This window comes from Phyllostomus discolor, chromosome 4 (genome assembly GCF_004126475.2).
Source record: "Phyllostomus discolor isolate MPI-MPIP mPhyDis1 chromosome 4, mPhyDis1.pri.v3, whole genome shotgun sequence".
Classification (NCBI taxonomy): Eukaryota; Metazoa; Chordata; class Mammalia; order Chiroptera; family Phyllostomidae; genus Phyllostomus; species Phyllostomus discolor.
In genome coordinates this window covers 167,256,439-167,272,514 of record NC_040906.2, presented here as the reverse complement: position 1 = coordinate 167,272,514, position 16,076 = coordinate 167,256,439, and the positions used below count along the sequence as shown (strand labels likewise).

Genomic DNA, 16,076 nt, shown 5'->3' with positions numbered 1-16,076 from the left:
TGAGGATTCAAGTCTTACTGGGTCTCAAAGGGTTTCCAGACAAAATGCAAAGTGAGAATGCAGAGAAAGGGAGAGCCACAGGGCGCCCGGCTCTCCCCCCACCCCATTCCTGCATCTTAAGGAGAGCAACCCTGCCATTGACTCCTCCGTTTCATTGGTGTTGCTAGTGTAACAGTGCCACTTGCTCTAAATAAAAAAAACAGCTTTTTATAATGCCAGCCTTTCAACGTGTCACGTTGTATCAACACTAATGTGGTGGAGTCAGGCAGACCTGGGCCCAGGTCTGCCACTTGCCGTGTAACTTGGCGCAGGTCACACAGAACCTCCGTCTTTCAGTTTCCTTTGCCATAAAATGGGATTGTTGTGACGACTGAGGCTGCGGGAGCGCTTACTGTGGATGCCCAGTAGATGAGAGTGATGCTTTGTTAAAGTTAACTAGTTGGCCCTGGCTGGTGTGGCACAGTGGATTGAGTGCGGACCTTTGAACAAAAGGTTGTTGGTTCGATTCCCAGTCAGGGCACGTGCCTGGGTTTCGGGCCAGGTCCCCAATTGGGGGCACATGAGAGGCAATGGATCCATGTATCCCTCATACACTGATGTTTCTCTCTACCTTCCCCTCGCTCTAAGAGTAAATAAATAAAATCTTAAAAAAATACATGTATAAAAATATTAACTAGTTAACTATTAACTAGTTAAAATATTAACCTTGGACAAGTGCCTTTACATTCAGACTGTTTCCTTATCTGGAATACGAGGAAGCTGAGCCCAAAGTTCTCGCAAACTCCTTTCCCCACTGACCGTTCAGTAGGTCCTCAGTCCAAGGCATTTTTGAATACTGGACATCTAGTCTCTCTCCCACACACCCCTCTCATTCGCCCCTTTCTCAGTAGTGATCTAACACCACCATCACTCCCCCCGCCCCACACACACTCCCAAGGCCCTGTCTGCCCCCTCACTTCTCATGCCACCGTGGAAGCTGTAGATTGCGGAGTTCTCAGGGCTTAGTCCGCGCCAACCGCCCGCACGCCGGGTCCAAGGGCAGACTCCGTCTCAGGGGAGCGGGACCTCGAGCTTGAATCCCACGTGGGGCGCCGGGGCGGTGGTAAGAGATGAATACAGCGCAGACTTTCCGGCGCCACCTATGGACCCGCCAGCTCTCGCAGACTTCTAGTGCAGCGCTCCGAGACCGCCCGCGCTGTTGGTGCTGCGCAGGGGTGCGTGGCCTCGCCCTCCCGGGAAGGGTTGGCTTTGCGGGAGCAGGCACCGGCATGGAGCCCAGCGCTGCGGATGCGCTGCCCGGCACTCGGCGCCCCAGATCCCGGCATCCTCGGCCCCCGCCAGGCCGGGCCCTGGATCTCCCGCCCCCAAGCCAAACTCGGCTTCTAAGGTGCCACGCCTTCGGGCACCACTCAGCTGGCCTGGGCGGGCCCCCGGCAGCCCCAAGCCAGGGAACGCGGGATAATGAGATGCTAATGAACGCAAATAAAGCGTCTGTGCGAGGAGCGCTCCGCGCCCGGCGCCAAAGTCCACACCCCGAAGAACTAGCACCCGGCAAGGCAGACCCTGCGCGCCGCCCCTGCGCCTGGCGCTCGCCTCCGCTCCTCCTCCACCGCTCCCTCCTCCGGCCTCGCCCCCGCCCCCGCCCTCCCATGAGCTGGGCAGGAAGCGGCTCCTTTGGCTTCGGAGCCTCCGGGTAAGTTGTTCAGCTGAGCCGGCTTTGGGCCCCTGCTCGCGGTGGGGCTGGGGTGGGGACCGGAGTGCGTTTCTGGGGAAATGCGACCCCAGGCGCTCAGAAACCCCTCTTGGTCGGTCCCGCCCGTTTCCCCTCGACCCCGCCCCGCTCAGCCCCTCTGCAGACTTTTTGGTCCAGAATGTGAGTACCTCCCACCCCCCCACCCCCCCCCGCCGCAGTGGTCCAGCTCTTCTCCGTGCTTCCAGACCGCTCCAGCCCTCGCACATCTTTAGTCCAGCGGTTTCCAGGCTGGGTCTCCCCTCCCTCTCCCATCGCCGAGGTCTTCTTTCCACTCCCCCATCCTCGAGAGACCTCTGCCCTTCCTGATGGTCCGCCGGCCCTAGTCCAGGTGATTGGCAGCAGACAGCTTTAGCTTCCTTCGCCCGGTCTGGCATGCTGGTCTCCGGCTGGGACCCGTGGAGTGGCCCAGGGGGTGGGGGTATCGGTCTCAGGGGACCTCCGCGCTACGATGCTACCCATCTTCCCTAACTCCCCCAGCGGCAGCTCCACCCTCCGTACCCTCTGATTCCTCTAGGTCACAGCATGAAAAAGCCCCCTCTGGCCCTCCTCAATTTGCGTGGGGGCTCGAGAGAGGGAGAGGGGGACAAAGGGAGGCCTTGTTTCGGAAAATTCCTGGGAGAGCGCGCCCAAGCCCACAGGGGATGGGGCGGTCCTTGGATGCGGGTGGAAGGAAGCTAGGAGGGGCAAACCCGGCTGCTGTAGCCCCCGACCGCCCTGAGGCCCCCTAGAGATGGCAAGACTCACAGGGGAAGTGTTTTTGACCACAGTGAGTCAGAAATAGACCCAGTGTTCCTTACCCAGTAAGTCGTAACATGCAACATCCTCCGGCTGTTTGTTGAGGTAGTTTGGGTGATGAGAAGTGGAACTCTCACAGTCACAGTCTGCCTCTCCCCTCGTCGGGAGGAAATCGCCAGGGCTAAGGAGGAAGCATTTGCCCTTGGTGTAAGACACACCCCTCACCGGGTGACACCGTGTGACACCGAGGCCATCAAGGGGCACCTGACATAGGGAGGTGTGGGTTGAGATGGGGCAGTGTGTGTGCCCAGCAGCTGGGGTTGCAGCTATTTGGTTTACCCCTGTCTGCGCCACAAGGGAAGTTCCCTTTCTGGCTAACCTGCCCTTTGCATGTCTAGAAATTACCCCACACCCTGTTTTCTGCCCTGTGGGTCCTAGCCATGGTGCAGGGCTTGGAGATCCCTGGACAGGAAGACTGAGCTGGTGGCTCCCTCGCTTCTTGTGTGCCCTCTGTGCTCAGAACTGCGGATGTTTTCATTCCCAAATTTGGCAGATTTCACTTGGAAGGGATAGCAGCTGTCTCTGGAGCAGTTAGGGAGTAGGCTGTGAGAAAGGAGCCAGTTAGGGTCGGCCCTCAGCTCCCTGGGGGCACTAGCCTGCTTTCCTCCCCTCTCCCTTCCTTTTTCCCCATCCTCTTTTCTCAAGTCTCCTCCCCTTCTCTCCCGCCTCTCCAGCAGCCACGTGCCTCTGCCCAGCCTCTCCAGCAGCCACGTGCCTCTGCCCAGCTGCTCCCATCCCTGAAAGACGCAGGGGGTGCCATGGCCTCACCCACCTCCACCAATCCAGCACATGCCCACTTTGAGAGCTTCCTGCAGGCCCAGTTGTGTCAGAATGTGCTGAGCAGCTTCCAGGGACTATGCCAAGCCCTAGGGCTCAAGTCTGGTGGAGGGCTGTCTCAGTACCACAAGATCAAGGCCGAGCTCAACTACTGGAGCGCCAAGGCACTGTGGGCCAAGCTGGACAAGCGAGCAGGCCAGCCTGTCTACCAGCAGGGCCAGGCCTGCGCCCGTACAAAGGTAAATACCCAGTGGCTGGGATGGGGGTTGGAGAATCCGGAATGACTGGGAGGAGTCAGAGAAGGGAGATGGGATGCCACACCCACACTGCCTTCTTGTGTGTTCACAGTGCCTGGTGGTGGGCGCTGGACCCTGTGGTCTGCGGGCTGCTGTGGAGCTGGCACTGCTGGGGGCCCGCGTGGTACTGGTGGAAAAGCGCACCAAGTTCTCTCGCCATAATGTGCTCCACCTCTGGCCCTTCACCATCCATGACCTTCGGGCACTCGGTGCCAAGAAGTTCTTTGGGCGCTTCTGCACAGGCACCCTGGACCACATCAGTGAGTACCACCTGGTGGCCTGGAGGGGCTGAATCTAGAGACAGGCCAGTGGGGGGGGGGGGGGGGCTGCTGGGCCAGCCAAGAGGCCGAGTGGACAAGATTCACTTCATCTAGGTGATGTTTAGGACTCAGGTTTTTCATCTGTAAAATGGGCAATTGGATAGAGTGATCCCTAAGACTTCTAGCTCTGACCAGGCGCACACTGATACCTGGGGAGACCCTGGGTCTCTGTTCCTAATGTCCTCTCCCTTCCAGGCATCCGACAGCTTCAGCTGCTTTTGTTGAAGGTGGCACTACTGCTAGGGGTGGAAATTCACTGGGGTGTCACTTTCACTGGCCTCCAACCCCCTCCCAAAAAGGGTAAGTACTTCTCTGCTCCCGAGAACCACCGTCTGCCAAGTACATCTCAGCCTGTGGAAGAAAAAGGGTGGGGGTGGGAGTCGGCAGAGACTCCCTTTCTAATAGGGTGGCCTTGTGCAAACTTCTCTGAGCCTCATTTTGAGCATCTGTAAAATGGGAGTAATATTCCCTTCCTTCCCTACGTTCCATAGGAAGTTGTGAAGGTATAATGTGGTAAACAGTCATTGCTTTCTAAACTGTAATACCCGTCAACACATTAATTATTTCACTGGCTTGTCCTGGGAACATGGAGGCCCCTTCAGACTTCCACACCTTTGTGCCTCTCACACCCTTTGCCCCAGGGAGTGGCTGGCGTGCCCAGCTCCAGCCCAGTCCTCCTGCCCAGCTGGCCAACTATGAGTTTGATGTCCTCATCTCTGCTGCTGGAGGTAAATTCATCCCTGAAGGTGAGTGGTCCCTTTCCTAGAAGAGTCAGCATCTTGAGCTTCTCCTGGGCCTCTCTAGGCTGTTACAGTCCTCATTCTTCTGCCACGGCCCCCCTGCCCCCACCCGCTCTAGGCTTCACAGTGCGAGAGATGCGAGGCAAACTGGCTATCGGCATCACGGTCAACTTTGTGAACAAGCGCACCGCAGAAGAGACACAGGTGCCCGAGATCAGCGGCGTGGCCAGGATCTACAACCAGAGCTTCTTCCTGAGCCTGCTCAAAGCCACAGGTCAGGACCCCTCTCTGTCACAGAGCTTCCCCTCCTCCTGCCTGACTGGGGGCTGGCACTTTGCCATGAAACATGGCAGGTCTTGGAAACCTTTCACAAAATGTGTGAAATTTTGCTTTGTGCATTTTTAGATAGGCTTTAATATGTAAATGATATAACATGTAAGTGATATGTAAATGATAATTCAAAATGAAATTGGAACTTCAGGAAGATGCCCTATGTTTATTTTCACTTTGCACTGCCACGCCCCTTGGGGTGTGCCTACTCTGGTTCCAGAAGCCAGGCTGTCGTCCGTAAGCATGTGACCGAGTGGTACAGGTCTCCCAGCTGCTGCCCCACCCAAGATCCTCTCTTTGCTCCATGTCCTCCGGCCTCCTAGGCCCGGGACACATGGCCTGTTGTGCCATCGGAACTCCTGGGCTCCTGCGTGGGGCACCCACTGTAGTCTGAGAGGTCAGGCATGGCTGGAGTGTTTGCAGAGGTGACACATAATGAGGAGACACATGTCCTGCCCCTGCCCTGCCCCCCAGGCATTGATCTGGAAAACATTGTGTACTACAAGGACGACACACACTACTTCGTGATGACAGCCAAAAAGCAGTGCCTGCTGCGTCTGGGGGTGCTGCGTCAGGTGAGGCAGGCCCAGGCAGGCAGGGGCTGGGCAGTGGGCCCTGGGAGGGGGGAGGGACCTGGACAGAGTCTGTCCCCCCTCGACCCCTGGGGTGGAGAGAGCCTGTCCTGCCCCTGCCCTCTCCTCCACCCCAACAAGCTCCCCTCTGCTGGGATTACCTGGTAATCTGAATCACATTCTGGGCTGAACACCTTATACCAGCTGGAGGACTACCAATGTAAGCTCCAGGGGAGCAGGAATTTTGTCTCTGTCTCTTTTGCTTGTTGATTATTCCCAGTGCCTAGAATGATGCCTGCCATATAGTAAGCACCCAATAAATATTTGCTGAATGAACTAGTTGAACACCTACTATATACTAGGTATTCTGTTGAGAGCATTCCCACCAAATTCTCACGAGTACCTTGAGATGTTAGGTGTATTTTCTCTAAATCAGACTCTGAGAAGTTCAGGGACTTGTCCAGAGCAAGTGTACGATAACAGTAATGGTCCTGGGCCTCGGGGACAGGGTGGGGCCTGCGACCCCCAGGAGGGTGAGTGCTGAGGAGGGGGCTTGAGCCTGCGAATTCCAGGTGCAGCTCAGCCTTCAACTGTGGTGTAGCCTGGGGAAGCCTCTCCTTGGGGGCTTAGTATGTATGTGCATCTCTTACACTCAAGGGGACAGGGCTGCCCAGTGGATAGTCGTTCTGATCTGTCGGCCTTGTAGGACTGGCCAGACACAGACCGGCTGCTGGGCAGTGCCAATGTGGTGCCCGAGGCTCTGCAGCACTTTGCCCGGGAAGCTGCTGACTTCGCCACCCATGGAAAGCTTGGGAAGCTGGAGTTTGCTAAAGACGCCCACGGGCAGCCTGACGTCTCTGCTTTTGACTTCACAAGCATGATGCGGGCAGATAGCTCTGCTCGTGTGCAAGAGAAGCATGGCGCCCGCCTGCTGCTGGGGCTTGTGGGAGACTGCCTGGTGGAGGTGAGGGGTCAGGGTTCCCTGGTTGGGGAGGGTAAGGGACTCAGGGAGTTCTTTTAAGGAGGCACAAGGGTTTGTGGTTGGAAAGGAGGGGAGAAAAGGGTTTCCCTGTCATGAGGAGCTAAGAGCTGCTTGATGTGGTGAGGGCCCTCCTCCGCTATAACCTGGGGGTGTTTGGGCTTGGACACTCCTGCTGGACCCTGAGATGCTTCCTGTCCTTCTGACCCTACAGCCCTTCTGGCCCCTGGGCACTGGAGTGGCCCGGGGCTTCCTGGCAGCCTTTGATGCCGCCTGGATGGTGAAGCGGTGGGCAGAGGGCGCCAAGCCCCTAGAAGTGTTGGCAGAGCGGTGAGGCCTGAGTTAGGGGTGGGACTAGCGGACACAAAGGGTGGGGGTGCTGGGTGAAGAGACTGGGGGCATGGACAAAAGAGAATAAAAGCAAGGCCTGGCGGTTCTTGAGGGGTGGGTGCTGATGGGTGAACGCTGACTCGTGTCCCTGACCCCCACTTTCACAACTTCCCCCACCAGGGAGAGCCTGTACCAGCTCCTGTCACAAACATCCCCGGAAAACATGCACCGCAACGTGGCCCAGTACGGGCTGGACCCCGCCACCCGCTACCCTAACCTGAACCTCCAGGCTGTGTCTCCTAATCAGGTCAGGCCTTCCCTCTAGCCCTGCCCTAGGAAGCCCTTCCCCAACGGGTTTGATGGGGGCGTGGTCAGCCTGCCTCAGGACCTGAAAGGGGCTGCCTTAGGTGCGAGACCTGTATGACGTGATGGCCAAGGAGCCCGTGTGGAGGGGTGACAAGACTGACTCAGGAAAGCCTGACACTGGTAAGCAGGCCTCCCTCCAGGGCCATGTCCAGCGTATTCACCAGCCCGTGAGGCGCAAGCACCAACCGACTTCTGGAGCAGCTGCCACCTTGGGGTGCTGGCACACTGCTGGATGCGGGGGAGGTTTGGGGCGTCCTGGAGAGTGGAGGGCCAGCGGAGCACTCAGCAGCAGCTCTTTCCCACTGTGGGCAAGTATTTCAGTATTTCAGTAACCGCTGAGTGCACAGCAGCTGAATGGCAGCCGTGCTGCTGCTCTGTGCTCAGCTGTTCTTCCTGGCCCTCCGGAAGCCTCGCAGACTCCACCTTTCCTTTGAGCCTTTGGCAGCGATTTCACCTCACTTGGTTCATTCCCTCGCTTTATTCCAGAAAGGGATTTTTTTTTTAAATGAGAAAACTGGGATGGATGTACTGCTGACAGTGTTAGGTCGGTGCCCCAGTCGGGGTGGGGCCCTGCCTCCAGCTCCCACCCAGGCCCCACACTCAGCAGCTGAGCTCTCTGTGAGCCCGGGGACTGGGCACAGCAGAGCTTTTCTTCCCAGGGTCAGCGGGCACACAGGAGGAGCTGCTACGCTGGTGCCAGGAGCAGACTGCTGGGTACCCTGGTGTCCACGTCACCAACCTTTCTTCCTCCTGGACCGACGGGCTGGCTCTGTGTGCCCTGGTGAACCGGCTGCGGCCTGGCCTACTGTGAGTTTCGAATTAGGGCTGGGGTCCCTGGTAGACCACACCTCCCTTTCAGGCCCCTGCCCCTCCCTCTACATCGGGCACTATGGAACTGTGAGGGGATCACTGTGCAGGAGTTAGCACACCCAGTTGAGTCCCAGTGCCACCGTTTTTGCCCAGGTCACTTCACCTCCCTAGGGACAGTATTCCTGTCTTACTCTGCCTGCATGCCCGCCTGCCCGGGAATGTTGTAAGAATCAAATGCATTCAGTAGGGGCAGCTTTGTGAGCAGCAGAGCCCCAAAGCCAGAAGGCTGTCATGGGGGGTGGGGGGGGGGCGGTGGTGATGGTGTAGCACAGAATAACTCTTCCTGCCTTCTGCATTTGTGCTCCCCCAGCCGCCCCTCCCAGTGCTTTCTACCTACCATCTCCCCCTTTGATGGGGTCAGGTTCTGCTCTCCCATTGGCTTCTCTCCGATACCCCGTAGGGAACCCTCGGAGCTGCAGGGGATGGGAGCTCTGGAAGCAACTGGCTGGGCGCTGAAGATGGCAGAGCATGAGTTGGGCATCACTCCCGTATTGTCCACACAGGCAATGGTGGCAGGAAGTGACCCACTGGGCCTCATTGCCTACCTCAGCCACTTTCACAGTGCCTATAAGAGCATGCCCCACAACCCAGGTAACCTGGAGACTGGGGCAGCAGTGGGGTAAGATATGTGTGTGCACACATGGGAGGAGAGGGTGCCCTCTGAGGGACAGCCTGGGAGAGGTGTTCCTTTGGGCTGGAGTGTAGCCATCTGTTTTTGGGGGCACAGCATGGGCCCCCCATCTGCCTCAACATGCTCTAACTCTCCCTGCAGGCCTTGCCAGCCAAGGCTCTCCAGCGACCCCCAGTGCTGTACTGTTCCTTGGCAAACTGCAGAGGACCCTGCAACGGACCCGGGCCCAGGTGGAGTCCGGGCAGGGCTGGGACTGGGCACTGGGTTCCTAGTGGGGGCCTCTGGGGTGAGGGGGAGGCCTGGGGACTCAGAACCCCATGCTGAGTGCAGGACTTATTACAGGAAAATCGGGAGGATGCAGGTGGCAAGAAGCTACGCCTGGAGGTAAATACATAAAAAGCCAGACAGCCCCCTGCCCCATGTTCTGGTCCCTTCCCTGGAACACTTTCCCAGCTCTTACCCCTGCAAGGTGCAGTCCTTTAATCCCCCATCCAATGTCCCTTCCTAGTCTCACTCCCCCTCCCTTCCAGCCCTTTCTGTTTATCTGCATGCATCCACTCTCCAGCTGATCCTGCCTCTCTACCCTCTGGCCTGAGCACTTACCTCCTTAGGTAGAGGCTGAGGCCCCACGTACGGAGGAGCCACTAGTCCCAGAGTCTGGTGTTCCCCTGACACCCCCATCACACCACCAGGAGGTGAGAATGGGGGCCCTGCCTGCAGGAAGAGGCATGATCAGGGAGGGGTTTCAGGGGTAGGGAAGGACTGTCCGGCTGACCCTGTGGCACGGGGATCGGTGTAGGATGGTAGCGAGGAGCTGTGTGCACTTTGTGGGGAACACCTCTACATCCTGGAACGCGTGTGTGCCGATGGCCGTTTCTACCACCGGAGCTGCTTCTGCTGCCGTATCTGTGAGGCCACATTGTGGCCAGGTGGCTACGGACAGCATCCAGGAGATGGTGAGTAGGCCCAGGAGGTCTCAAGAGGAACTCTGGGCATGGCCGGCAGTGTCTGAAGAAGTTGGAAGGTGGAGGGGCACTGGGGTGCTCGGCAGGAGGTTGGACACAGGCTGAACACAACATCCTCCTCTGAGCTCGTTCATACCCCCGTCTCCTCCAGAGCCCCAGATGGGGTTCTGAGGAACCAGGAGGCTAACAGGAACTCACCTGCAAGTCCTGCTGCCCCCACCCTCCCAGATAAGCTGTCTTGGGACACTGTGTTGCCTACACCTGACATCTCTTCCGCGCTCCACCTTTCCCAGGGCATTTCTACTGCCTCCAGCACCTGCCCCAGCCAGACCACAAAGAGGACGACAAGGACAGAGGCCCTGAGAGTCAGGTTAAAGCTGTGAAAGTGTGTTTGTTGGGGGTGGGAACAAGGAAAGGGGCCTCACCAAGCCCAGTGGACTTTGCCAGAGGTAACTGAATGCTCTCCACTAGAGTGTAAGCTCCATGGAGGCAGGAATTTCTGTCATTTTGCTTATTGCCATAGCCCAAGTGGCTAGAACACTGTCTGACACTGTCCGGAAAATGAATGAATTCCAGGGCTCACATTTGTCTAAAGGGGCGGTCTCAGGCCCCCACTGAGCTGGTCACTGACCAAACCACATGGTGGCTTTTCTAGGACCTCCACACGCCAGGTGAGATGAACATGCCATCCAGCCCCTTGACTCCCACAGCCCCCCTGGAGGGGGCCAGTCCCATCCCAGTCCCCAAGCCTGCCCGTCAGTTGATCCGCTTGTCCAGCCCAGAACGCCAGCGGTTGTCCTCCCTTAACCTGACCCCTGACTCGGAAACGGAGCCTCCACCCAAGCCCCCCCGCAGTTGCTCTGCCTTGGCCCGCCAGGCCCTGGAGGCCAGCTTTGTGGGATGGGGAGTGCCAACCCAGAGCTCTGAAGGTAACTGCTCTGCCCAGATGTGCTGAGCCAGGGCAGGGAGAGGCGGGTGGTACTGGGATTCCTGAAGGGGAATGGGAAGGGAGGTTGTGGAGATCCCAGGCCATGTCTACTTCTCTGCCCAGTTCTTATGGCCATGGAGAAAGAAGAAGAGAGAGGAAGTTCCTCCTCCAGTGAAGAGGAAGAAGAGGAAGAAGAAGATGTGGCTTTGGACTCAGACATGGAACAGGTGAGTGGAAGGAACCTGGCCATCTACTCTGCCCAAGCCTGCACACACCCACTAAATTCGCCCCACCCCCGCCACAGGAGAAACCTACAGCTGGCTCCCTTCTCTGAGCCCTGCTCTTGGAAGGTCTTCTCCCCCAGCCTGACTTACTCTTATCTCTAACCCACCATCTTTTCTACCAGAACACACCCCACTTCCAGCCCAGGTTCTTCTTGGCCTCTTCCAAACAAAGCTTCCCCAACCCCTATCCAACAAGAGGCCAGGCCCTGCCCCTGACTCGTCTGACCCTGCCACAGGCTCTGCTGACCTGGGCCAAGAAATCAGGCACCATGGACAAGTACCCAACATGGAAGCGGACACTGCTGCGTCATGCCAGGGAGGCGGAGATGAAGAGATTCTGCAAGGCCCAGGTGAGGTTTAGGGGTTGCCAAAAGTTCCAGTGGAGTCAGAAGTTGTGAGACTGGGGATTGGAGCCACTCCAGTGCTCCATTCTTGAACAATCCAAAGACTCCTGGGCCTCTTGTCTTGGACCCCTCAGGCCATCCAGCGGCGGCTAAATGAGATTGAGGCTGCTCTGAGGGAGCTGGAGGCCGAGGGAATGAAGCTGGAGCTGGCCTTGAGGAACCAGAGCAGTGAGTGAGGACGGGAGGGATAAGCGAGGATACCCCTTGGCCTCCTAGCATTGCGTCAGCCCCCAGCGACTCATCAAGCCCACGGGCTCTGGCCCGCAGCAGGTTCCATTCCTCATGCTCAGGACTCCTAGGACCTGGGTTGAAGGCCTCCTGACCACGCAACCCCCCTTCTTATCAGGTTCTCCGGAACAGCAAAAGGCACTATGGCTGGAACAGCTGCTACACCTTGTTCAGAAGAAAAACAGCTTAGTGGCTGAGGAGGCTGAGCTCAATATCACGTAAGGGACACAGAGAGGGGACAGTGCTTGTGAGCCAGGCCCCAGTCGTGTCCTTGAGCACCGTGAACAACTGTGCCCGTTCTGTCCCTGCCCTCCACAGGGTACAGGAACTGAGCCTGCAGGAGAAACAGTTGCAGCTGGACCAGGAGCTCCGCAGCTACATGAACAGAAGCGGTACGCAGGATGTGGGGAGAGGCAGACATCACGGGGCTGGGGCTTGTGTGAGCCTCGTGATCTCAGGCACTGACCAAGCAACACGGTCCTCTAGTCAGAGTTCCTCTGAGGCAATTCAGCAGGAAGCCAGAGGAGCCCCTCTTCTGCCTGCCGTTCAGTCAGAGCCCCATGTATGGGTTTCATGCAGGATTTCCTTTTTAAAAATGGTGCTTCTGTGGAACAAGGCTAGAAAACCACTGGTGTTGACAAACCTACTTGTGCAGATTAGGAAACTGAAGTCAGGTAATAGAAGTCACGTAGGCCAGGGTTGAGGCGTGCCTCTCCTGCCTCCCTGCCCAGTTCTGTGAGCACCATCTTCTCCCTTCAGAAACCCAAAAGACCGTTGCTGATCAGCAGGCTGAGGACCAGATCCTGAGGGAGCTGGTGAATGTGGTGAACCAGCGAGATGCCCTCATCCGCTTCCAAGAGGAACGCAGGCTCAGCGAGCTGGCATCAGGGCCAGGGGCCTAGGGCTAGAAGATGGTAGGCTGCCTGCCTTCTTCCCTACAAGACCACCTCACCCAGGACAGTGCTACTCTGCTCATCTGGGCTGCCTGGGAGAGTGCCTCAGTGTTTGTAATAAAAGTGTTTCTGCCATGCGTAAGGCCTGCAGGTAAGAGGAGGCGGGGAGCGTGTAGGGAGAGCAAGAGATGTATAGGAGTCTGCAAGTCTACACTGTGACAATCACCGTGATCACTGGCCCCATTGCTGCCTCTCCAAGGAAAAGGCAGAGCCACCAAAGTGTCAAGCTTTATTGGTCTTCAGCCCTGTTCCCCTCCTGATGCCCCAACAACAAGGCTGGCTGAGACTCCGGACCCAAGTCTTGGGCTTCCCTTGCCCTTCCCAGCACATGGTAGAGCTCAGCCCGAGCCCTACATAAGCCCTTGACCTCCTGTATGTGGAAGAGATAGACTGCACCTGCCCCCAGCACGAGTCCTACACTGGGAGTCCAAAGCAGTATGGCAACTTCCCTGACCTCTCCTCCAGCAACCAGGGCACAGAGCAATGCGAGGAGAAGCAGCCCTAGCCCAATCACGTAGCCAGCGAAGGTGGCCCACCAACGAGCTTGAGCCACAGCCAGATCCAGCTCTGTCCAGGCCTCCCTTAGCACACTGATCAATGGTGACCTCTCTGTTGGTCCTAGAACAAGGCAGGGCAGTGGGGCAAGAGAGAGGGTCAGAGTGGAAAGGCTGTCTTGTGGTGGGGAGGGACCAATGGAAAGGATGTGGGTGACTTACCATTGGTAGAGCTGGGGTTTTGCTGGGGTGGCCTGTGTTTCACACATAGAGTAGCCATCAGGGCCTCATGATCGGAGAGTGGGAAACCACTGTGAGGGTCATGGCCTGTAGTAGTTTTGAGAGTCTTACAGGAGATGTAGAATCCAGAAACAGCCTGGGGAAAGTAACGGCCAGAGAGAAACAGATCTTCCCAGGGAACCAGCTCCAAGCTGTCCCATTCCCCAGGCATCAGTGAACTAAGACTAGAGTAGCTGCACAAAGGGTCAGCACAGGTCCGTGAGAGATGAAGAGACACAGTGGGTGAAGGCACACTATGGGGAGGGGCCTGACCTTATAAAGCACATAGTCGATGCGGATGCCACAGCGAAATGGCTCCAGCTCCTGCTGGTTGACGTAGCAGTTCTGAGGTACCATTGTACAGCCTTCTTCAGAGCCCTAGGTGAACAGTTGGCTTGTGCTAGGATGTGGGGGAAGAAGGGAAAGCAGGTGGGCGTCCAGATGGGAAACAAGCAGGTCCTCACCTTGAAGTCCTGGGTCTCCAGGTAGGCATCATGCAGCCCTGTCCACTCCTTCAGCAGGCGGTAGCCCAGGTCCTTTGGGTGCAAGTTGAGGTCCCCACACAATAGAATGACATCGGCCTTCTTGGATGTATGGCTAGGGGAACCAGGCCAGTGAGGCAAGAATCCTTCCCTAACCAGCTCTGCCCTGTAAGTGGGGCCTTGGCCACCGCTCAGCCCCCGGACCCCATCCCATATCCCTTGTCAAGCCCAGGCTCACACACTGGATGAAATGGGCCAGTTCCCAAGCTTGGGCGACACGATGTGCTAGGTAGATGTCCTTCTGTCGATTGTACTCTGCGTGAAGCTGAATAAGATTAATGAGTTTACAGCAGGTGAGAATGAGGGTCCCAAGGGCACGTCTAAATTAAGCTCCTGTCACTTGGCATGATGCTTGATAAAGAATGGGTGAACCTTGCCTATTGACTAGGAGATCCTGCCCCCACACCTCACCCCCAGGCAGCCCAGCTAGAGGATTCCATCTCTCCCTCCCAGTACCAGGTTGCCTGTCCCAGCCCTCAGCACCGCCAGCTTCACTCACATGGGTCACATAGGCATTGAGCACCAGTCCGCTTAGATGGAGTACCAGCAGTCCCACAGCCTTCCCACTGAACCAGTCACCATGATGGATCTACAGGCAGGAAGGGGCAGGAGCTCGAGGCGCTGCTACCCTCTTTCTGCCCACCCTCCACAACCCTAGGAAGGCTGCCTCTCTTAGCCAGTTAGTGGGGGGTGGGTAAGGGAGGCAGATGAGGTCGGAGATCAGGCATACCATGTAGGGGTAGCCATTGAGACTGTAGACATGCTGGGTGAATTCCTGGATTGGGTGTTTGGAGAAGACACAGAGGCCACTGCCAATGATGCCACTGGAAGACAAAGCCTGATTAATGGCCAGAACAGGGAAAAAAAGACCTAGTCCTCTTCCCTTCCCTTGTCTTCCAGCACTTATCAGCTATTTTTTAAATCTCTTTCTGCTACTGGAACCAGCCCTGGGGCCCCAGCTCAAAGCAACAGAACTATGTGGGATTACACCATGACCTGATGACAGGGCTGAGATAAACTGAAGAGCTAGGATCTTCCTGGTTCCACCCTCTCCGGCTTCCACACCCAGAGGAGAGGATGCTGGGGGACAGGAAGGAGGGTGCAGCCAGGATAGGGTAGGGCTGGCAGGGCCAAGAGCCTCCAGGCTTCCAGGCCAGAAGGGTTCTCACCTCCTAAAGTAGTGTGCAGCTGGGTAGGTGGGCGACAGCTTCTGTCGCAGGTCCTGGAAGTCCTGCTCACTCCACACCTGGGGAGAAAGGGAGAGGATGTCTGCCTGGCTCTTCCCCACAGGAAAGTCTATTCCTACTCCCCCCCTCCCCAGCCCGGGTCCCACCACGCAAGTTCCATACAGCCCACCTCCTCCAGTAGAGCTAGGTCGAAGCTCTCCGCGTTCAGAAAGTCTCCCAGGCGCTTCATGCGGTCTGCTCGGTGCTTGCTCAGGTAGGGAATGCCCCTAAGGACAGAAGGACCAGGGGAGGTAACTACTGGGAGTCCTCAGCCCTCTGGACACCGCTGGAGCTGGGAGCCAGGTGTGGGTTTTGGCGGTGCCCGTTCTCGCAGCACCCGAAGATTACAGGACAGGGTAGATAGAGCTCGCCCGATTGTGAGAAGGGCCTCCTTCCTCTGGCTGTGTGGGTGCGACTGGGCCGTGGCCCATATCCCACTCCGCAGGACCACTCACCAGCAGTTGAGGTTAAAGACCCTCAGTCGCAGGGAGAAGCTGGGCTTCATGGCGGGGACGGTCCCGGGACGCGGGACAGCTCGGCTTCCCCAGCGACCGCAGCGGCCGGGACGAGTGTGGGCTGGCGGCGCCTCTTCCCAGGGCGGTGCGCACAGGTGGTCGGCTCCGCTGTCACGCTGCCCCTAAGGACGTAGGTCCTAAGTCCGGAAGGCTTAGGCCAGTGACCCCGGCACTGCACCTGAGACAGACTCCCGCGTTACCCCAGCAACTGGCCAGCTGGCCCAAACTGGCTGCCCACCAAACCGGATAGGCGATCTGCAGCGACACCCGGGAGGTGATTGAAGGTGAGGGCCGCGCGTGAGGGGGACCGGAAGAGTGCCGAGCCGCACTGAGACACAAGAGGCGCGGGGCTCCCGGTTCTTCTCCCCCGAATCCTGTCCCTGGCTGGCCGCGGCGGCCCGAGCACCCTCTGACTCCGGCCAGAGCGCCTTGCCGCGGTGTTTTCCGGCTCACCAGCAACAGGCGTACAAGCCCGGCAGCTGCTGCCCGCCCCCTAGCC

At 57.7% G+C, this 16,076-nt stretch overlaps 2 protein-coding genes across 6 annotated transcripts; one reads left to right on the top strand and one right to left on the bottom strand.

Moving 5' to 3' along the window:
* The first annotated feature begins 1,623 nt into the window (after nt 1-1,623).
* Nucleotides 1,624-12,598, top strand: MICAL1 (microtubule associated monooxygenase, calponin and LIM domain containing 1). 5 transcript variants are annotated; one of them, XM_036024554.1, is made up of 25 exons: nt 1,624-1,693; nt 3,256-3,564; nt 3,674-3,881; nt 4,137-4,241; nt 4,583-4,687; nt 4,800-4,955; nt 5,486-5,586; nt 6,290-6,547; nt 6,777-6,892; nt 7,073-7,199; nt 7,300-7,378; nt 7,918-8,065; nt 8,529-8,719; nt 8,901-8,989; nt 9,102-9,143; nt 9,371-9,454; nt 9,559-9,715; nt 10,018-10,094; nt 10,380-10,653; nt 10,776-10,879; nt 11,173-11,286; nt 11,415-11,508; nt 11,687-11,786; nt 11,887-11,960; nt 12,328-12,598. In XM_036024554.1, exons 2-25 carry the CDS (start codon nt 3,307-3,309, stop codon nt 12,468-12,470), a joined length of 3,204 nt encoding a protein of 1,067 aa, XP_035880447.1. In that variant the 5' UTR covers nt 1,624-1,693; nt 3,256-3,306; the 3' UTR covers nt 12,471-12,598. The 5 variants fall into 5 exon arrangements, with proteins under 5 accessions (XP_035880447.1, XP_035880445.1, XP_028365147.1 ...); XM_036024552.1 differs by having other exon boundaries at nt 1,637-1,693; nt 3,253-3,564; XM_028509346.2 differs by lacking the exon at nt 1,624-1,693 and adding an exon at nt 1,715-1,873.
* A 135-nt stretch (nt 12,599-12,733) lies between these two features.
* Nucleotides 12,734-16,063, bottom strand: SMPD2 (sphingomyelin phosphodiesterase 2). The gene is made up of 11 exons (XM_036024555.1): nt 15,791-16,063; nt 15,518-15,699; nt 15,193-15,289; nt 15,006-15,082; nt 14,567-14,660; nt 14,336-14,425; nt 14,019-14,101; nt 13,759-13,891; nt 13,568-13,672; nt 13,238-13,391; nt 12,734-13,139 (listed from the first exon to the last, which is right to left on the bottom strand). Exons 2-11 carry the CDS (start codon nt 15,565-15,567, stop codon nt 12,751-12,753), a joined length of 1,272 nt encoding a protein of 423 aa, XP_035880448.1. The 5' UTR covers nt 15,568-15,699; nt 15,791-16,063; the 3' UTR covers nt 12,734-12,750.
* Between the last annotated feature and the right edge of the window lie 13 nt (nt 16,064-16,076).